Below are 23,316 nucleotides of genomic sequence, written 5' to 3'. Positions count from 1 at the left end.
CGCTAGACACTAGTTTAGTAGTAGCTTTTAACTGCTATCGCGAGTAGTATTTTTTCGATACCAAATAAAATAAAATAGAGAATTACAAAAATCTTATCAATGTTAATTTTAATTATTAACAGTTACTATTTATTTTATTTTAACAACACTTGTATCTCACTAGGGATTTTGTTGAAAAAACGTATCTATACAATTGCCTTGGAAAGAATTACTCGTTTTATGCAGCCTTGTGGGTGGTGCGCTAATTTTGTCTTTATTACGAGTACTATAATTATGGAAGTTACTATTATTTTTGAAGATATCTATATTTTTCCGCACATACAAAATATTCTCATATATGTATTGACTTGCCAAAATCAAAATATGTAATATGTAATTCCTTAAACTTCCTTCGGACTGACTCCCGTGGGGACAACCCACAATACCGTCAGGTGCATTGATCATTTTTCTGCCTCGCTGCTATCAGCTCATCAGTCGAGGCTACCCTTGTAGTATCGAAAATGGATTTAAAAATATGTGCATATAATATAAAGTACCTATAGGTCTGTATAGAAAATTGCTTAAAAAATGTAATTAAAATTACAGAAATAAATTTGGACACATTAATAAATTTATTTTCTTCACACAAATAACAAATTAATTGTACGTTTATTTATAATAAAAACAGACTTCAGTGTTTTCAAATATAAGTTCAGATTCTTCATTAAAATCCCTTATATAAAAGTCCGTGATTGGTAAGAACGGACCGTTTATTGTCAATACTATTTTAGCAAATCTCTCATAATCTGTACTCTGAAAATAATTATAAATAATATTTTTAAATAAATTAAATCTCAAAAATAAGTTCAGTCTCGTATAACCAAAATTAATTTAAATAAACTGTTGTATTTCTAAAATAGCGTCATCTAGGCATAAAAGCTTAAAGCTTCAAAGTAAACTTTATGTTCTATACGGACTAGTAATAAAATGATACTAGATGGCATATGGCAATGATACTTCTACAGTTTTCTATTGAACTAGTTGCGCCTGTAACTTCACTTAGGTACGTTTATTCCTAGGAATATAGCCTGCCTCAATAAAATATGGTCTATGCAGCGGATAAGAAATGTTTCAATGTGAACACGCATCGTCTCTCTATATCTTAGAAACTACGTAAATCCTGAGATCGTTCACGATATTTTTTCCGCTTTTACATTATTTATCATTGACCGCTCCTATTAAGGCAATATTGTGCGTTTTCCAATTACAGCACTAGATCGCATTATGCGGCATAATGCTCAACGTCGAGTGTTCCAACTACAGCAATGCTTCGCACAATTGAGCACTCTCAAAACGAATGCTCTCGCGAGCTTCTCGCAAACAATACCAACACAGTGATAGAAAATTGACCAGTATTTTTCTTTAAGTTGGCATTTATCGAAATTTTCGTTAGTAAATATTATTTATTGTTGAAAAATTTGTAAGGCTTTCGTTTCGTCGTAGATTTTGAAAATAATTAAAGTTATTTCAAACTGCTAAAAAAAAAATTAGTATGGATGATAAATAGTTACTTTTTTTATATTCCACATTTAAAATATGAATACAATTTTATTTTAAAATTCGGATCTGTAAACAAATTTATTGTACAGGATTATACTTTAGAAAAAAATGCAATGGTTTTGAAAAAGTATATAATTTTTTTAGAAATCATTAAAAAATATTACTCAAAACGTAAATGATGTAAACTTCTTACATGAAACTAAATATTTTACTGTTAATTTAGCTTGTTAAAACCTTATATTCTTTAAAGGTTTTCTATTATTTCAATAAAAAAAATTTTAATGAAATAATTTGATGATTAAAATAAGCGTAAAAAGATTTCAACCAATTATTATTGTTTACCACATTATTTATACATTAATGAGGTGGCTAACTCAATTCATACAAATTCAACATTTTTTTTACAACACTGACTTAGCGCAGCTCTGATTCATTTGAAAACTAATTCACGTTCCAATTAAGCTTCAGCATTATGCGGCATTGTGCGGCACTGAGTCGCAAAATGCTCTGTAATTGGAAAACGCACATTTATAGGCAAGGCGTGTTATTTGTAAATTTATATTGGTGGCATAAAATTTAAAATCGGCTTAGAAGTTTTAGATTTAATGCTCTACAAACCAAAAATTATTAAGACCATTAATTATATAATATGTTTTATTTAGTTTTTTTTTTAATTTTGAAATCAATATAAATACCTACCCTGTAATAAACGGTACAAGCGTCATATTGGACTTCATAATACAATGGCGTCTCGTCCGACGCTTCAATTCCAATTAACAGCATGTGATTTAATTGTATTTGCAAATTGGAATATTCACTCAATGTCAGGTATTTGCAAGAAATGGAAAACGTGTGAGTGGAATGTGTCGTTCCGTTTAAGGTGCTTAGATATTTTATATTGTGTAATTGCTGAAAAATACAGAAAAAATTAATCTTCATTTGCAAGTAGAATAAAAATACTCATTCAAACAGTTTGTGAGGTTGTATGGATCTCTGGGTCTACTGAATTGATTATTATTATTTTTTTACCAATAAATGCGTTTCTTGAATGTATAGTACACACGCCAGAAGTAAAACTTCTTTAGTTAACTTATTTTTAAGTCTTGTTCATATTTATACAAATCTTAAACTTTAGATTTCCGAGACTTAGAGGGAGGGAAAAAGGAATTTAATTAATTTAATTGTCATTAAAAAGTGTCGAAAATTAATACAAATTTATAATCTTGCACCACGGCTTTTAGCTTCTTGCTTCGTTCGCCCTTTCTCACTCTCTCTCAATCGGTCTTAATCGGTCTCTCCGACAAAAACGATGCACATCTTCGTGAAGCTAATATTATTATGGCGTTTTATCCGTAGAAATTTTACGCTCATGTTCAAGAAGTTTCACTTCAAAAAATATTTTCTTGGAAGTCGGGTTTGCAACGCTGGAGAGAAAACGGTCGAACCTAAACGTTTCTTACAAACGCTGGCTTAACAATGAGTGATAATGTTAAAGGAAAAAAATAAATACTGTCATGCATAGCCTAGATACCTAACTGTACAAATAAAAAAACTCGAAGACAGCTGCACCAATTCTGGAACTCTAGGAAGGTTTTTAATGAGAGAAAAAAACGACGGGTTGCACTCCGGGATTGCCGGCAGAAGTGAAAACTTGAATATTAACGTTGTGCATTTTTGATATTTTGAAATGGTTAGGGAATAATTTTGCACGAATTGCTTTAATTATCAGTATAAAAGTACCATCATTTATGTGGTAGAACACAATATTTATTTATTGCGCTATCGTACACAAACAAGACAATTTATATTACATTAAACACGACGCGCCAGCTGTCTTCTTACTCTCCATCCGTCAGTCTGACCAAATCGTTAATAATAAAGCTTTAGACGTTTCGCAAAATTAAACCTTGATGAATTGACTTAAGGTCCAATTCCACATGCATCAATGTATTTGAGGAAAGAGACAAATGAATTAAAACCGTAATTATATAGCACGAATGTTCATAATCTTTAAAAAAAAACATCAGTCTTACGAATTTGTCCTGAAGCGAGTTTTAAATTTTTTACCCATTCCAAAAAAGTGTACAACGCCACTATAGAAGTTTTCACTTCAAAAATTAAAAAGTTTAGTTTTTAGTAGTCCGGACGATCAGTATCTTTGGGGTAGCAAAGCAAAATGTTCCATATTATGTTAGTACGTAGCTTACTAAAAGGGTTGGCTAAGTAAAAAAATAATATTAGGGGCTTTTTTATGGAAGTAATTAATCTGTTTGTGTCGGAAATCTAAGTTACTTTACGGAGATTGAACCCAGATGAAATACAATCCATATTAACTTAAAGACTGTTTGGCCAGAGCAATCTCCTATCTCAAAAAAAATGTGTGGGTGGTACTTATGTACACGCGTTAGAAGTTATACGGCTTTGGCGTAACAAGATAAATTTTTATCTTTCGCCTTATTCAACGTTTTATTATATCCTATTCCTAACAATAGAAAAAAGGTATTTAATACATTGAAAGTTTTATTATATCGCATTATCTAGCTAAATAATATTAAAATAATAAATATACAATTTATTTAAATTATAACAAACAAATAATTTTTACATAATTAAAAAATTTACATTTTTATTTTAAGATGTTGACTATGCTAACTTCAGGGAGTCGGTTCTTTATGACGGTATGCGCGCGCATCGTAAAAATTCTGGCATCATTTTTCACCAACAGGCCTAAAGAAGTATAACTTCAAAAAATAATTTAAGAAAGCATTCAAGCGCCACTGGATTAATTATTAATTGACTTACATCACCATAAAATTTCCTAATATTGAACCCAGACTTGAACAGCCAACATGGCTTCCTGTCGCATAGTGTAGGTTTCTCTTTATACGTTAGAAGTAGACAGGCGCTTTGTTCCTCAAAATCACACTTCACCATAAACTCGCTTTCGGGGTTTAGATAGTAATATCCATCTGTAATCCATCAATCAATTAACCGACTTCAAAAGAGCAATATTGATCTGTATGTGACAAAGTTGCAGTTGTCAGCAGTGTTGGCCTAGGGGCTTTAGCGTCCCTCCCCACCGCAGATGTCCATCCTGCGGGGTCCGAGCCTTGACGTGGCCGGGGAGGGCTTAGTAACTGGGGTGCAAGCCAGCACCTTGGTGAAGCGAATCGGATATAGAGGGGGGCCATTCTATCTGGCCCCAGCGGCGCTTCATGCGCGTGGTATGGCTGGCCTTTAAGGCTGGCGAGGCTCGTCGAATTGACGGCGAGCCCCTAACCTCAAGTTTCTGGCGCCCGGCGATGGGGTGAGTGGCCGGGGGGAGTTCGGTCCCGAGGGCGTCCCAGGGTGAGCTGTCTTACCTGGATAAAAATTAAAGCGAAAATGAAGACAAATACTTGTAAAACTACCCCAGGCGGGTCAAATCCCGCCACCTGCTCGCAAGAGCCGGTGCAAAAGTCCCACCGTACTCTGGGGGGGGACAATCTTCATGATTCCGGCGCTTTTGCCGAGGCGAGCGAGGAGAAAATCATTAGAAATAATACATGCGATAGTAGAATGATATCCACGGACCAACCAATAAACCCGGATCTGAGAGAATTACAAGAAGTGACCGTGGTGCCTGAGAGCACTCTATGTATTACGCCGGTGCCGAGCGTTTCCAGGGACATTTTTGGCGACCATCCAGTTGACGCGCCTACGTCTGATGCTGGAAGGTTATCGGATTCCTCCGCGACATCTATGGTCAGCGCCAGATCACTGGATTGTACAGACCCTACATATCCTAGATTCTGGAGTTCTCGCAAACGAACCAGGAGTGGCGAAGACGATGGCGACAGTACAATCAGCGAGTCGTCTGTTCGGACCCCACTAAAAGTTGCTACAACAAGAAGAGGAAGAGGCCGCCCACCAAAAACCAGAGGGTACTTGGGCTTGGCGCCTGCTAGGTCTGCTTATTTAAAGGCCAAGAAAACGGAAAAGGAAGCCCAGGCTGAGGAGGAGATCCTCGCTTCATTGACTGAGCCGAGTAAACCCGCACCAACACCAGCGGCAATGAATGCAGAAGGGGAAATTTTGACGGCAGATCTAGCGCAGAGGCGCATCGAAGCTAATCTGCAAATGGTAGAGAAAGTCGCGACTAAGTCAAAAAATCTTAAGGGTACATTTGTCCACGCCCTCAAATCCGTCGCTAAGTCGATTAAAGAGGACACAGAGGTACTCGCTCAGATGTCTGTTTCGGATGAGACGCGAGCTCTTCGAAGTGAAAACGAGCGGCTTCGAAACTTTCTGGAGGCGCTCCAAAAAGAGATGGGAGAGTTGCGAGAGCTAATAAAGCAACGCCCTACAGAACCGGTACCAACACCGGACTTAGAGGACCTTGAGGCAAGGCTCATGAGCCGCCTTGTGGATAGGATCAATGCTAGAATAGAAAGCATAGAACCAAGACTCAACCCGGAGCCTCGCATACGACCACCTCTCTCCGCTGACAAGTATAAGCCGGAGGCTGTGGCAACAACGTCGGGGTCCTCCAAGGTTAGAAAGGCGACAGCAGCGCCCACTTCGAATACAGCGGCAACTCAACCGGAGGACGGCGTGAAAAAGAAGAAAAAGAAGAAGAAACCTAAGAGAAGGCAAGAGAGTGTGCCTACAGGGACAACTGTCCCTAATGCTGCCCCTCTGTCACCACCGTGCCCACTGCCAGAGCTCCCCTCTACTAATGAAACGTGGAATAAGGTGGTAAAGAAAGGATTGCGCCGGAAGAAGAATGAAGGTGCTCAACAACTTCCAGCACAACCTAAGAGACAGGCAATGGCAACAGCTGCACAACTGAAGCTCCGTACGCCCAGTTCCGCAGCAGTTGTTTTAACGCTTCCGCCGGATGCCGAAGAGAAAGGCCTTACATACGTAGCAGTCCTAAAAGAGGCGAAGACAAAACTAAATCTGGCTGAGCTTGGTATAGAAGCGGTCCGGTTCAGACGAGCTGTCACGGGGGCCACCATCATTCAGGTCCCCGGGACAGGTGGTGAGGAGAAGGCGGATATTCTGGCGTCGAGATTAAAGGAGGTCTATGGTGACGGAAGAGTCCGGGTTTCCAGACCTGTTAAATCAACTGAGTTGATGATCTCGGGGCTGGATGAAACAGTCACCCCAGAAGAGGTCAAACAAGCCATTTGCTCTAAGGTCAGCTGCTCGCCGGACAATGTGAAGGTCGGTAGCGTCCGTCAGAACAGGACTGGCCTTTTTGCGGCATGGGTCAGGTGCCCAGTGACGGCGGCCAGAAAGCTGACCGAAGGAAGGTTATTAGTGGGGTGGGCTTCTGCCCGAGTTGTTCTCTTGAGGGCCCGAGAACTGAGATGTTTCCGCTGCTTTCAGGGCGGTCATGTAGCAGCACGGTGTACTGCGGATATGGACCGCAGTCACCTTTGTTTTCGGTGTGGTCAATCTGACCACCGAGCAGGAAGTTGCTCTGCAAATCCGCAATGCGTTCTGTGTGCTGCGGCTGGCCAAAGAGCAAACCATCTACTGGGGGGTAACGCGTGTTCGGCCCCCAGCAAAAAGATGCCCAGAAGGACGTGGACCGCGAACAAAACGGCCACTGGTGCCCCACCGATCGGGGACACAGAGCAAATGGAGATAACACCTGGTTCATAGATGGCCCTCCAAATCCTACAGGCGAACATCAACCACTGCGCCAAAGCTCAGGATCTTTTACTCCAGAGCATGGCGCAGTGGTTAATCAATATCACAATAGTATCGGAGCCGTATATGATCCCCCAGAGGGAAAACTGGTTTGGCGACCGCAACGGTTTAGTTGCGATTGCCGTTTCGTTGCCTGAAGGCTTGCCTCAAACCTCGCTAAAAGGAAACGGCTGCGTCGCTGTTAAACTAGAAAAAGTCGTTGTAATTGGAGCTTATTTTTCGCCGAACCGGAGTATTACAGAGTTCGAGGCCTTTCTGGCAGAAATGGGCTCCCTGGTGGAATGGGCTCGACCATTAAATGTTATTGTTGCAGGGGATCTCAACGCGAAGTCGTCTATGTGGAACTCTCCGGTAACCGAAGCCCGTGGCGATGCGGTGGTTGATTGGATCGCCACTCACAACTTGGTGATATTGAATCGAGGATCGGAACGCACATGCGTGCGAATGCAGGGCAGTTCTATCGTTGATGTAACTTTTGCATCCCCGGAACTAGCAAATCGCGTCTCCAACTGGCGTGTACTTACAGAGGTTGAAACGCTTTCGGACCATAGGTACATTCGGTGCCTGGTGAGTCCCCATCAACAGCTATCACCAGCAACTGGTAGATCAAATCAGCCTCCACCGGAAATAGGGCCAAAATGGTCCCGTAAAAAACTGGACTTTGACTCCCTGTCTTTGGCATCTTTGACAGAGGCGTGGTGCCCTAAGCCAAATACTATCTTAGCAGATAGAGAGGTGCAATGGTTCGGAGAGGCTTTGCGACGTATTAGCGACGCTGCAATGCCAAGGATCCGCCCTATTCCGCCCCGCCGACAAGTGTACTGGTGGTCGCCTGAACTCACCCAGCTACGGACGGCTTGTGTAGTTGCCCGACGTCGCTACACCCGATTACGTCGAAGACGCCTTGCTCCACACGAACCGGAAGAAGAAAGAAGGTGCTACGGCGAATACCAAGCAGCAAAATTAACTTTGCGCATTGCAATTGGAGAGGCCAAAGAGAAAGCTTGGGAAGATCTTTTACAAACTTTAGAGCTAGACCCATGGGGGCGGCCATATAGGCTAGTGATGACCAAGCTGCGCCCCTGGCTTCCGCCACTCACTACCACTCTAGAACCGGTGTTCCTGGATACGGTAGTCTCCGCACTATTCCCGGCTAACAGTTCGCATCCAACATCTCGCGACGACCTCCACTATGATGAGGAAGTCCCAGAAGTGACGCCTGAGGAACTCTCTGTTGCAGTACTTAAGCTTCAGAGCAAAAAGACAGCCCCCGGACCAGATGGTGTTCACGGGAAGGTCTGGGTCCATGTCCTCAATAACGGGCTGGAAGAGAGGTTTCGGGAGTTGCTAACCCATATTTTAAAGAACGGCCACTTTCCGAGTAGCTGGAAGACGGGAAAACTTGTATTATTAAAGAAAGAGGGTAAATCACCTGAGTCCCCATCGGCCTATAGGCCAATTGTTTTATTAAATGAAGCAGGCAAGCTATTCGAGCGAGTGCTAGCATCCCGCATAGTAAAACACCTTGCAACGGACGGGCCGGATTTGGCCGATACCCAATTCGGTTTCCGGCGCGCCCGGTCTACCATCGACGCCGTTGCAAGGCTAAGAGACGTTTGCGAGGAGACACTCGCGCAAGGAGGGGTGGTGCTGGCGGTGTCACTAGACATAGCAAACGCTTTTAACACCATTCCCTGGAATACGGCTTAATCTTCCATGACGTGCCAGTATACCTCCGGCGCATGATAAGATCATACCTTTCGGCCCGTACCGTCATCTACCCGGGCCGGGGAGGTTGGAAGGAACACAGGGTTGAGTGTGGTGTTCCACAAGGGTCTGTTCTAGGCCCACTCCTATGGAATATCGGATATAACTGCGTCCTTCGTGGCTCACATCTGCAAGGCGTCAGCCTAATATGTTATGCCGACGACACACTTATCACTGCAAAAGGTCGTACATACAGAGAAGCTTGCATCCTCGCAACGGCGGGGGTGGCACAGGTTGTGGCGCAAATAAGGCGCATTGGCCTCCAAGTCGCCCTCGAGAAATCTGGGGCGGTCTGTTTCCACGGTCCAAGACGAGCTCCTCCTGACGGTACACAATTGGTCGTATGTGGTGTACCCATAAGAGTAAGCCCCACTTTAAAGTATCTCGGGCTAGTCCTCGATTCTCGATGGACTTTTAAGGATCACTTCTCGGCACTTGCCCCGAAGCTCGCTACCACGGCTATGGCACTCTGCCGGTTAATGCCAAATCTTGGTGGGCCGAGTGCGGGGTGTCGCCGGTTATTTGCAGGTGTGGTCCGGGCGAAGGTCCTCTACGGATGCCCCATTTGGGCCGATTGTCTATTCGCTCAAAACAGGGCGATTCTAAGACAGTCGCAACGGGCGATGGCCATAAGGGTGGCAAGGGCGTACCGCACCGTCTCTTGCGAGGCAGCGTGTGTTATTGCAGGAACTGCCCCCTGGCACCTCGAAGCGGCTGCCCTAGCCAAGATCTATTGGCATAGGGCAGATAGTAGAAGTAGGGGTTTCGACCCCCTTCCTGAGCACATAAACAGCTGGAGACGGGAAGCCCAAGTGACCGTCCTTCAGAAATGGATGGATGAGTTACAAGATCACAGGGCAGGAGTCTGGACAATTACATCTATACGTCCAGTGCTCAACTTGTGGGTAAATAGAAGATGGGGGGCACTCTCGTACCGACTCGTTCAGGTCCTCACAGGCCATGGATGTTTCGGTGGATACCTTCACAGGGTTGCCAGGAGGGAGGCATCCCCCATCTGTCACGAGTGTGGTTTTGCAGACGACACAGCGCAACACACTTTAGAGGTTTGTCCGGCGTGGAGCTCTCAACGTAGCCTATTAACCGCCACCTTCGGTTTGGACCTGTCGCTTCCAGTTATAGTGAAAGCTATGATGGAGGCTGACAGTGACGGTCCGTGGAACACTTTCAAAGCGTTCTGTGAGGCCGTCATTACACTTAAAGAGAATGCGGAGAGGGTTCGGGAGTGTAACCCAGACGCCGACCCTCAACGCAAAAAAAGGCCTGGAAGGAGACGTCGCGATTACGCACGCACTCCACTGGGACCTTAGGACAGTATTTGGGCAACGCAGAAGTTGTGCTCACCAGCAGACTTATGACGGAGGCACGGATTAAGGGAAACTGTTACCGTGCCTACCGTCCATAGTAACCAGATGGGGCTGTTGGGTTTTAGTGGGTAGTGTCCATTGCACCATACGGACTGACTCCCACACTCCCTGCGCCACTTTTAAATCGTTGCCCCGGCGCGGGGGTCAGTAAATAGATTTCCCAACAATAAAAAAAAAAAAAAAAAAAAAAAAGGGGCTTTAGCGTGCGAGGTTCGATCCCCGGCTGTCCAACAATTGATTTTCTTTCTAAAGCGGGCCATAGACGGACCGCATGTTGCAGTCAAGACCAACTGCAATATGCGGTTTGCTCAGGAACTGCTCGAGCGATTGTGTATTGCGAATATGAATTTAGTATGGAAACTGCAGATCGCCGTGCAGCGACCGCATATTGCAGTCGGTCTTGACTGCACATGCGGTCCGTCTATGGCCCGCTTTAGACTCGAAAATTCGACCTCATGTGTCATGCAGAGGAGGCTGACATGCCTATTCGGCAAATAATCATGAAACAGATAGGAAAATCTGAAAAGATATTTCTAAAATTTAATAAAAATTTGAAATAGAATAGATTTTTTGGAACTAGACCTAAACAGAAGAATAAAATTCGTGTAAACTATTCTGAAAAAATAGCATATTATACTTATTATTAATTTCACATAATATTTATAATCTAAAAGTAACTTTATCGATATCTTAATTCTTATTATCGACACTTGCATGAACACTAACACACGTCTTGGACGTTCCGCGCGGATGTGTGCACGCAGGTAACCTGGAACCGTGCGCCAGTGCGATTTGTGACTTATTGTAGAAACCCATAGCTTGTCTTTATATATATTTTTACCGTTAAACATTAATCAATTAATAAATTTTAAAAAATGGTGGTTGTTTCATCTTCCCGCATACTAAAAACATGAACGCGTTAGCTCTATCGAAGCTTTTTGTGTTTTACGATCTATTTTACAGTTCCACAGTGTGTTATTTATAATGATTTTAATAAATACCCCATATCCCAATCCCGCGTCCATGCGTCGGTTTGTCTCTTTCCCTAATATATGGCGAGGGGGCCGATGGCTGGCCATGCGTCATACTCGTGAACGGGTGCTACTTGTGGTGACTGGTCGAACTTGAATTCGTGTACATATGCGGTGATGGTAGTTATTTCGTCTATTTATTTGCGTGTATAATATAATGTAAGTGCGTGCTCTTATTTCACCATGCCTACTTCTGAGACAGGGCAAATCTTTGTTTTTATTATTAAGTAACTATTTATTACTTAAGATGTCATGTGGAACATGGTGTAATGGTTGTAGCTCCTTACAAAAATTGTGTGACACAAAAAATTGGCGATTTAAAAGAGTGGTGGAGAGTTTATTGCCAGTTCTTCTAGTCCGTTCTACGCCCTTGATTTGAGAACTGGCAGTAAATATAAAATTAGAAGCATTTAATATATATTTATTTTTGACGTTCATAAGTGTACAATGTACATTGTTTTACCTAAATGAATAAATAATTTTTTATTTGATTTGATTGTAAGAAATACATACAAGGATCGCCCTCAGATTCAATGTTTGCGCACGATTTCGCTGGATTCACCAGGGTACCGGGATTCGTCTTGCTCGGTTCAGGCATTGATACATCTATAAATTATGAATCGCAATAAATTTTTCTTTATTTTTCAAAGCTGTCTAAAACGTCTTTTATATTATATGCGTGTTATATTTTGTTCACTGTATAGGTATATTGTAGATTAGGTATGTAATCCTACTCTAAATCCTATAGGTTACTATTAAACTGAAGATTAAGGAGAGGAGAGTAAATGCTGTACTCTCATCCCCGAGGTCATAGGGTCGATCCCCGGCTGTGCACCAATGGAGTTTCATTCTATGTGCGCATTTAACATTCGTTCGAACGGTAAAGGAAAGCATCGTGAGACCGGCTTGCCTTAGACACAAAAAGTCGACGGCGTGTGTCAAGCACCGGAGGCTGACCACCTACTTGCATATTAGGGGCCATCCATAAAGTACGTCACACGAATTTTAGGACTTTTGAACCCCTCCCCCCGTCCTTGTCACAGGTTGTCACATTTTTATAACCCCCCATCTTGATGTGACGTCACACATTTTTTAAATTTATGTATGTATTTAAAAAAATCGTTGTAATAACAACTTTAAACAATTCGCGTAAGGTTGATTTTGCAATAATATATGGTTGTAACTTATAGAAAGAGACAGAAATAGTGTTTCGGGACACTTTCGAGCGTTACTTTTATTCGAGATTGTGCATCTTGGGTATTTTGGTTTTAGTATTTAAAATTTTAACATGTGACGTCACAAAAGTATTGACCCCCCCATGCCCCTTGTCACACGATGTCACACTTCGGTGATACCCTCCCTCCCCATTAACGTGTGACGTACTTTATGGATGGCCCCTTAGGATCATGAAACAGATACTGAAATCTGAGTCTGAGTCTGAGACTAAAAAAGTAGTAGCGCCACTGATTTTTTCTATGCTGCATCTCCAATTTCATTTGTTAAGCATTAATTGCCTCTTATAGGTATTATGTATATTAGGAAATCTTGAAGGCACTATTAAAATATGAAACACTCGATATATGAATGTAGGTACTTATCACTGTCTGATCTATGACCACAGATATAATTACATAGCTTATTTTTTTATTTTAATGCCCATTTGCTTTTACAATTAAATAATTCATAACAATTTTAAAGTTTTGCAAGAAATAAATACCAATTATGACGTCGTTCTTCGGTAATTCGACATGCAAAAGATGGCTGTATACATCATCAGGGCCTGGTGGACCGGGAGGCCCCGGAAGGCCAGGAATTGACGCACCCTAAAAGTTTTTCTTTAATTAAAAATTTCGGATATTCATTTAACATTGCTAACAGGCTTGTGAGGGCGTTGCCGGCCTCTTAAGGAGTAATACGATTTTGAAGGAAAAAGGGGGCAAACGGGAGAGAGCCTGACCTAATGTTAATTGATACCGTGCGCACGGAAACTCTTGAAGCCAAAGGGCTTGCGAGTGCGTTGCCGGCCTTTTAAGAATTGATACGATTTGGAAGGAAAAAGAGAGCCCGCTCCCTAATATTAATTGATACCACCACCTAGGACACTCAATGCCAGAGGGCACGCGAGTGCGTTGTCGGCAGCTGGTTCCACATAGTGGTGGTGGGCGGCAAAAACTGCCTCAGTTGATACGGACGCGATTTAAGTTCGGTGGCGGTTGTTGTATGGAGTTTAAAATTGATCGTAGATAGGTAGGTACTGTTTTCATAAAATCTTAGGTTTAAAGACATTTATTCTCATAACAGACAAGAGTCACTGACATGAGAATTTATATACTAAAGATACAATATTTATCACGTCGTGGGTCATTGAAGAGCTTCAAGGATCAATTATTAGCGAAGTAGAACTTGGGTGGACTTTCATTTACGCAGGTAACTGGGATCACTCAAGAGATGGTATTTTAGTCTAAATTTAAATATTGCCAGGCTGTCTGCACTTTTTATATTTTGTGGAAGTCTATTATACCGCAGCACTCCCCCAACGCTCAATGTTTTTTTACCGTTAGTGGTTCTAAAGTCTAAACTTAAGTACAATAAGATTGTGTGGGCGTCGTGAGCTGCGCTTCTGAATTTGATTTATTTTAGTGAAAGTAATGTAAGTGTTAGTAAATCTTTAATAATAAATTTAAAAAATGTGATTAATCTTTATAGCTCTGCGCTCGTCTAAGAGCGCTTTTTTAACAAAAGTAAAAGCTAGACTAATCAGTATAAGCTCCTTCTATGTTCATCTTGACCCGTCGGAAATCCAAACGGCGGCGATCCGACGCTTCCTTCAATTTTTTTTTTTAAATCTTACCTGATCACCCTTCGCTCCTTTGAGTCCTGTAGAACCTCGATCCCCCTTTTCTCCCCCACTACCACCTTCACCTATCGGTCCTTTGTCACCTTTCTCCCCCTCTAACCCACGTTTGCCTTTTTCTCCCATCAACCCTTGCTTTCCTAGAGCACCTGCTTGTCCATATATTTTTGGTATCTCTGAAATATTAATGTGTAAGTTTAAGAATGTTTATTATTTCTTTGTATATCGATTAAAACGTTATAAGAACGTCTAGTTCTTTACCTATTATCGTGCCCTATCTTAATTATTAAATAGGTAAATATTATAATAAATTGCAAAATTTATATTAATAATATACATATTTTTTATAAATTATTTCAGAGTAGGCTATTTAGGTTAGAATTGTAATTTTGTTGATGCTTGACTTCGGTAACCTAACATTAGTTAAGTTTCATTTATATATTTTAGTTAATTATAAGAAGCGCAAACTGAATGTTAGCAATCATCGCACACTTGAAGCCAAAATGAGCCCTTTACTTTTTCCCACACACATAAATTGTATTAATATTATATAACATTCTCGTTTCCGATAATGTCCAATTGGTCGACTACACTTATATTATTTATAAATAGCAGAAGTGTCACATAGATTTAAGGTCCCTTAGGGTGCGTACAGACTATGTAACATATTATATAACTTGTGTTTTATAACACGTCCACAGTATGTAACCTTGTTATTCAACATTATAACATAAAACAATACTGTACACATTAGAATAACAATGCAATATAACAATGTTATATAACCATTTTAAATAACAAAAGAAAAACAAAAAACGTAGATGCTGGGTTCGTCCTAGCATACATATCAATAACATGTTATTATAACATGTTTTATAACATTCAGTGTCCACGTTATCTGAAACATGTTGTATAACATGTTATGTTATATAGTCTGTACGCACCTTTAAATAAGTCGAGTCCCTTTTTTTGAAGTGAATGTTCTCATGGTGGCTGTACACACTCGGCGAGAGCCTCTCGCCGAGAGTCTCGACCGAGAGGACCGAGAGAAGAGCGCAGCCTGTACACACTCGTTGCGTTATTTGTATTTAAAACACCGTTAATAATGGACGTGGAAACCGCTGCTGCTGTTTGTCTTTGTGCAATAAGTTATTATAATTTTCTTCACGTTTACCATAAAAAAAAATTACGAAGCCATGGCGAAGAAGAAGATGGTGGATGGTTACTATGCACCGCAACAGAAATAGGTAATTAGGTTCATAAAGTTTTAATATTATCCAAAATTGTAAATTGCTACTTGTATGTATGTTTTACCTTTTGTATGTCATTCATTTATTTTGTACATTATTTCAGCAGCACCATGGACAATCAATTGGCAGAGCTAGTGGCAGAACCCTCTGGCCAATTTGATAATTTTACAAGAATGTCTTTAGTCGACTTTCAATTTTTACTGCAAAAAGTTGCTCCGTTGATAACTAAGAAGAATACTCTTATGAGAGAAGCAATACCAGCCAAAATTCGCGTTCGTTAGACCACATTGTGCGATACGTCCTGTCACAACCACAGTCATCGAGCAAGTGATTGAACGAGTGTGTACAGGTCGCTCTCGTTTTACTCGCGAGACCCTTTGACTCGTGCGCAAAAAACCGACAGGCGACCGATACAGGCGAGACCGACTGCGAGGAAGCGAGGCGAGACGAGAGCTCTACTGTACACTCTCGCCCTCGGCCTGTCTCGGGGTGTCTCGCCGAGTGTGTACAGCTACCATTAAGGCGCATGAGGTAAAATTTTTTACGGAACGTCACGAAGATGTGCAGTGTTTTTGTCGAAAGGGAGAGAGCGATTGAAAGAGAGTGAGAAGGGTGAATAACCTTATAGAAATTATATTTTTAAAATTAAAATTTCGTTAACAGAATTTATGAAATATTAGTATTTTATATTGTATGCAAAATAATTTATTGAAATCTCAAATGAAGAATTAAAATGCCACGTGTTATTATAATCGAAGAAATAAATTAAATTTATTATTTTTATTAGTTTTCGACCTTTAATATTTTAATGACAATTAAATTCCTAAGATATCTTTCTTGTTCTCCCTCTAAGTCTCGGAAATCTCAAGTTTTAGAAGAAATAAGAACAAGAGTTAAAAATTAGTTTACCAAAGAAGTTTCACTTCTGCGATGACGTGTACTTTGTACGCACGCACTTTTTTAAATTCTAGCGTCGCAACGATGAAAGCCAGTTGACACCTAGCTTAAAGCAAAGTGTTTCATTTTTTTGAACATTCCTCCAACAACCGCCCCCTAACGCCACCGAATGTAACTCTTGTCCATTTTATTTTTATTAATAACGCCTTAAATTGTATATTATTTTGTGAGTGTTTAGTTGCTGTGTACTAGTCTAGTCGAAGAGTTGAAAATGGTACAAAATAGAGATACTGCTCTTAAAATTATGTGCGATAGCTCATTGGATACGGAATGACGTCTAGAAAAATGTGCCAAAAGCGTGTATTAGCACATAAAAAATTGCAAAAGTTATAAACAATTAAAGCTGAAAAAAAATGGCATTTCGTTTTTTGCCAATATTTAATAAAAAAAAATTATCACTTACAATTAAGACGGTAGTTCGAGAAAATTTCGTTAGTTAACAATTGTTTAACTTGTTGATTCAAATTTAAAAAAAAATATTCAAATGTGCCGTACTCGCTTTTGACGGCACGCGCGAATCCTAAAAATGTCATGCGCAGACCTATTTTCTGCGTTAAATTAAAATTATAAATAATGGAGATAGAGTTCCGGGAGTTGGGAGTTTTTTATTGGAAATTTCCTCCTCTTTCAGAATCTTCTCTTCTTTTTGAAATCTCTTAAATATTAATAGTTTATTAAATATTGGCAAAAAACGAAATGCCATTTATTTTTTCATCTTTAATTGTTTATAACTTTTGCAATTTTTTATGTGCTAATACACGCTTTTTGGCGCATTTTTCTAATCATCTTTCCGGATCCAATGAGCTATCGCACATAGTTTTAAGAGCATTATCTCTATTTTGTACCATTTTCAACTTGTCGACTAGACTATACTCTACGTTTGTACTTAAGGCAAGGTGTAAATTTTTATCAGTATGACCTGTGTTCCTGTATTAATAGTTTCCTTATCCCTGACTGAAAATTGTGTGTCTTTTTTGCCTAATTGAGGAAATGTCGGGGCATAACTTTAATTGTTAACTTTTTACATCAACGGCCACAGAACCACTCGTTGTGGTACAATTCTTTATTAAAGAGTATTTTTTATTTAAAGCATTCGTGTGGTTTTAATGATCATAAGTATTTTGATTAGACCCTGGACGGGTTCGATTGTTTTGGAGTTGATCAGCTAAAAATATAACAAAGCTAAAAGTTTCCTTATTACTGGGTTACGGGATTAAAATTAGGAAATATCATTTTTTAATCCAAATTTATTATAATAACTTACCTGGTGGATCGGCGTACGCTGTGGAGCAATCATCAACTTTCTCTTTCTCCCATTTCAAACCTGGTCCTGTCTAAACAAATATGTAAATTATTTACCAACATCTTACAGGGAGCTTCCACTCTAAACAAAAGCTAACGTAATCATTCATTTTATTCTATACGTCACGATCAACTAGGAAGGACTAACGCTGGCCATAGACGGACCACTTGTTACAGCCGAGACCGACTGCTCTAGAGTGGTCGTCGCACGTCGATCTGCAGTTTCCATACTAAATTCATATCCGCAATACACGGACCGCTCGAGAAGTTCCTGGGTTGTCGGAGCAGTCGCCGTGCGGTCTTAGCTTAGAGCTGCCGGACACACCATACACGGACTGCTACAAGCGGTTGCTGACAACCGCGCGCCACTCCCTCCCCGCTGAGTACCAATCCCTTCCTCATTATTCCTCATACTACGGTGTCTTCTAAGCCTACGCTTGCGTAATAGTAGTACAAGTAGTAGTGTTTCTTCATCGAAATACATCTTGTAAATACATCTTGTAAATCTTGTAAAATAACTCGCATCAGTATTATTTTGCGGTCGAACACAACTGCTCCAAGCATTCGTAGTCGATTGCATTATGCGGTCGTATTGCATTCGTGTACGATATCAACGCGTCTCGACTGCAACATGCGGTCTGTCTATGGTGACCTTAAGGCTCCGAGAAGCGATTGCCCGAACTATAACCTCTCTGCCCTGTCACAACATACGGGGCACGGGTACCACAGTAAGCATTTTCTCCGTGCCTTTCTGCGATCGTCCTCTCGAAATCTTCACAGCACTGGTTATAGGTAGCAGAAGTGAGGCACGTCAGTCTAGCGCTGGCCGATACGTGGAGGGGATTGCTGCGAATATGTACTGTCGCGCACGCAATACATTATATGCCACTTTGATTAATGATTACCTAAATAACGATATTAAGCTGAACGAAATGTGAAGGATAGCTGCTGCGCATGATTACTGTCGCGCATGTAAGTAATATTACCTATCTATAAGATATAATAAGACAGACAAAAAAGTGTCTGTACATAGAACGTATTTCCAAAAAATACCTAAGATATTTTAACAAGTTTATGGGATGTAGAAAAATAAAAACATTATCTTTTAATTTGTAATCTTTTATTAATCTGAATCAGAGAACGGTATCACGCCTTCAATGGTCTCGCGACAAGGCCTTTTGCTTACTGAGGGCCCGGGCTCAAGACTGCTTCGTTCGTCGGCACTAGCGTCATCTTTATTGCTATCATCGGCACTATCTCCATCGACATGAATAATGAATTGTTCTGTTACCAAATCCACGACATGATCACTCTTTGCATATTGCTCTTCTATATCCTTCACCTTTTTACATAACTTTTGCCAATCCCATGTACCCATTAGTAAAACCTTTTCTTGTATTAGGTCTATACATTTACTGACACTCCATTTTATATTTTTGCTGCCTACATATTGCCAGGCCTGCATGTCAGCTTTTTTAGAAGTAGAGGTTGGTGCGTGATCCCATTGCTTCTTCTTTAACAAATTCAAACGTAACAAAAACAACAAAACGTAACAACAGTAACAATAATATTAATGACGCGACTGTACACGGGATGTGCGCGGGGCGTCGTATCGGTGCGGGGGACGGAATGCGACTGGAGACTGGAGAGCCAATCGACGGCTACGCGCGCCCGCTGTTCATTCCGCTAGCCTTAAGCATGTGCTACACGGTATGAAACGGCGGTTTGAAACGAAATAAAAGCGAGTTGCGCTTTTCGGCTACACGGTTTAAAACCAATAGTGTCCAAAATAACGTTGCGCTGATAAGACGTCTCCGTAGGGAAGTGACATTCTGCATAAAAAATCGTTTTTTTATCAAGCGATTATTTTTTTAGCATGAAAAATCGATTAATAAATAATCGATTTCTCTTAAAAAAATAATCGATTTTTTCCTAATTCTTGAATTAATTTCAAAATAAACACCCTAATTTTTTTATTTTTCATGGTTTTTTTAATTAAAAGTAAACAATAGAAATTATAAACACAAATTAACGTTTAAGAATAATCAAAATCGAAATTAACTAAATCTCGTTTTGATAGATTTTAGGTGAAATTTGATAAATGCTGAGTGTATGCCTTTTCAGTAGCACATTGCAGTATTTTTGTTGTATTTTTAATTGTATGTAGTCTTGTGCTGCTGAATAAATTTATTTTACTTTTAAGTTATAGTTTTATCATCCTCTCGATGTTTTACAAAAAAACAATACATCTTCAAAGAATCGGATTCAATGTATCGCATTGTAAACATCGTTGTATATCGAATATCCCTAATAGTTCGAGGTCCGGGTTATAAAATACCAGACATAATGTCGGGAGGTGGCAGATAAAAAATCGACTATGATTGATTTTCAATTATAAAAATAATCGATTATTTTAAGTATAAAAATCGCGTAAAAAATCGATTTTTTTTCACATCCCTATCCCAAAGACATGGCAGTTCTCTGTATAATTCGAGCAATTCGGTAATAACTTCACGTTCATTTGCTTCTTGTGCCATTGTGCAGAATGTCGTCGTCGCGTGCGTATACCCTCGCCGCCGCAGCACGACTGCCGAACGCGTGGTTTTAAACAAGCGGCTAGACGGTTTCAAACCAAGGGTTTTGGTCGCGGTTTGCAACGCAAAGCGTGCTGCCAAGGGCATACCAAGGTTAAACGAAATTTGGCATAAAACAACTATCCACACGGTTTGAAACCAAAGTTTCAAACCGCCGTTTCATACCGTGTAGCGCATACTTTAGCCTTCAGGTTACCTTATTTTTTACTTCTGCGCAATAACGGTCAGCGCTAGAGTTTCGTGCCGCTACTTGTACTCGTTGTAATACGTATTGAGTATTACGAGTACGAAAAATACTCGTACTTCTTAAAGCCTAGTTTCACGAGTATAATGGTTCATTACCACATACGCATAGAAAAATATTTATTTGAGAATGGTTAATTTTATTGTTATAATGTTTAGTACTTACTATTCGTATACCGCATTCTCCTAGAACAAAAAGTTCAGTTTAAAAGCCAAATTATTTATTTATCATTTTAAATCTGAATACACCAATATTCCTTGTAGTAATTTGGCGCGTTTCAAACCATTACATTATATTTTTATTAAATCTGCCATATCGTGAGAAAATATATGTATTACTTATTGTAAAAATTTATAATTGTATAGGTTATACGGACACCAATAATCACAGCGATGACGTCACTGGGGTTTTTGGGCCGGCCGTGGTTTAGACTGGGCGAGTCTTCCATAGCTGTTGTTGGATGTGAGAATTTTATAAAGGATATTTCTTTAAGAGAAATGTCTTATGTCATAGAGCTTACTCAGTTCAGCTGATATTGTACGGGCTTGAGATTCCTGAAAAGAGAAAACAAGTCAGCAATGATTTACCGAATTAAGTAGGTACTTTGCGTCTTAATTAGTAATACATATATATTACAAAAAAGAACATACATGATACATCCCAGCTCCTGATGTAGTAAGAACTGAATTCCAAGAGTAGGTGTCCAGTACAAAAAAACGTAATTTCAATTAATTAAGGATAAGCTAATGAATTATTAGGTAACTTTATATAAATGCGTCCGTTGTTCCACAACTGAGCGTTTCTTAAGGCAGTTATTGCCCCACTGAAGTATTTCCGAACCAAATTGACTCAGGGTCCGTCAAGAAAAGAGCGTACCAATTCCTAAAAGGCCGGCAACGTACTCGCGAGCCCTCTGGCATTGAGAGTGTCCATGGGCGGCGGTGTCACTCAACATCAGGTGAGCCTCCTGCCAGTTTTTTTCTAAAAAAATGCATTATAATTGTTTTAAATACTGAAAGGCTACATGCAATTACACGATGCTAAAATTACTTGAATTAATTTTTATTAAAATTTTAGATATTGTAAATTTATTTCCACTTACATCTGGTATTGCAGCCTCTTGACTTGAAGTGGATACAGTGCTGGATTCCACTGCTAAAATATTTGTTCAGTATATATAATATCACATAGTATGTGCTGTTAAATGCTTAAATATATGTGTTAAGTTTGCATTTAAACAAAACTAGTTGGTAGTCTGTAGTTTAGTTTAATAATATTAACAATTTTTTTTTCTTTTACGGCTCTGGCACGGTTTGTGCATTAGCCAGCGACAAGTAAGTTATTAACTATTTGGTATTAAAATGAACTTTCAAAAATCAAATTATTTCCTGTATTATATGATAATATACTACAGTTTCTTGCAATTAATTTGTTATAAAAAGCCATATTGATCTATACTAAAATTATGAGTGAAGGTTAGAATTCGTGGTTAATGCAGCAATATGGTGAGAGAATAGTTTAATAAGCATACAAAAATGTATGCTTGTAATGTAATGTAATATTATGTCCAGTTGTGCGAAATCGAGAAGTTCTAGTTCTTATAAATTAATTCTTAATTGTAATAGTGAAGTGAATATATCAAAATAAATTTTATTTAAGAGATATACCATACTTATTTAGTAAAATATTAACAAAGTACAAATAGGTTAACAAAATATAATAAAACACATACCCTCTCCATTTACAAATTGAAAACTATACACTAAAAATACTAAAGTCCGAACATTCACCATTTTGAAACAGTTTTATTCTAAACTTGATCACTATCACTATCCTGTTAATGAGGCAATTTCCTATGATATGGTTTAGCCGGCTGGTCAACAGAAATAGATAAGAATGACTAAATTAGAGATGCTTAAATAATTAGTTTGTGTACATAATGGTATTTTGTGGTTCATTGTAATATTTATATAACCTCATTCGGTAATATTCTAATTATGAAATGAAATACAGACTTTTATTGGCATATTTTATTTACATACTTCTTTAAGAAAAATAAAAAATTAAATTAAAACATTATTCTCCTAACAAAACAATGCTTTAAAATATTTTTTTAATTATTAAAGTACAATGTGTCCCGACCAAGGAGGTTTCAATTCAATTTAAGTACACATAATCTGTAATGAGCGCAACGCACTAGTTTTTTTTATTTTAAACTAGCTGGCCTGGCGAACATCGTACCGCCTAACAGTCGATTCTTTATTTTTTTTAAATACTTATTCTGCTATTCGGGACATCGGTCTAGCTAGTAAGATAAAAAAAAGAAAGTTGATAATACAACAAATACATTATGTCAAAAAATAAAAATTTACCTTCCCGGAACCCCTCCACTAACACTTGAACTTTATGATATGGTATTAAAGTTCAAATTGACTTTTAAGTATTATTACGAATGTTCTGTATGGGAATATAGAAAAGTGTTGTTTTTAGACTTTTTCACTCAATTTTTTAAATTTTTCTCCCCGTAAGAACCATCCTCGTACCTCAAAGAATATTATAAAAAAAGAATTGGCCAAATCGGTCAAGCCGTTTTCATGTTATGTCGTGACAACGGAAAACAGGTTTCATTTTTATATATATAGATTTATCCGACGTTTCGCGTGCTCTACAGCGTGCGTGGTCACGTGGTCACC

The 23,316-nt window shown here is 39.4% G+C and overlaps 1 protein-coding gene across 2 annotated transcripts; it reads right to left on the bottom strand.

The window, feature by feature from the left end:
• Positions 1-235: 235 nt before the first annotated feature.
• LOC125059506 (collagen alpha-2(V) chain-like) lies at positions 236-22,594 on the bottom strand. 2 transcript variants are annotated; one of them, XM_047663958.1, is made up of 11 exons: positions 22,356-22,549; positions 21,726-21,778; positions 21,144-21,177; positions 20,789-20,808; positions 17,748-17,817; positions 14,274-14,452; positions 13,140-13,245; positions 11,936-12,028; positions 4,342-4,508; positions 2,239-2,448; positions 236-792 (listed from the first exon to the last, which is right to left on the bottom strand). In XM_047663958.1, the coding sequence occupies exons 1-11, from the start codon at positions 22,414-22,416 to the stop codon at positions 649-651; spliced, it is 1,137 nt and encodes a 378-aa protein (XP_047519914.1). In that variant the 5' UTR covers positions 22,417-22,549; the 3' UTR covers positions 236-648. The 2 variants fall into 2 exon arrangements, with proteins under 2 accessions (XP_047519914.1, XP_047519922.1); XM_047663966.1 differs by lacking the exons at positions 236-792; positions 2,239-2,448; positions 11,936-12,028; positions 13,140-13,245 and having other exon boundaries at positions 4,363-4,508; positions 22,356-22,594.
• Between the last annotated feature and the right edge of the window lie 722 nt (positions 22,595-23,316).

Source organism: Pieris napi, chromosome 2 (assembly GCF_905475465.1).
Source record: "Pieris napi chromosome 2, ilPieNapi1.2, whole genome shotgun sequence".
Classification (NCBI taxonomy): Eukaryota; Metazoa; Arthropoda; class Insecta; order Lepidoptera; family Pieridae; genus Pieris; species Pieris napi.
Note: the sequence above shows the minus strand (reverse complement) of the source record. Positions and strands in the feature narration are given on the sequence as shown.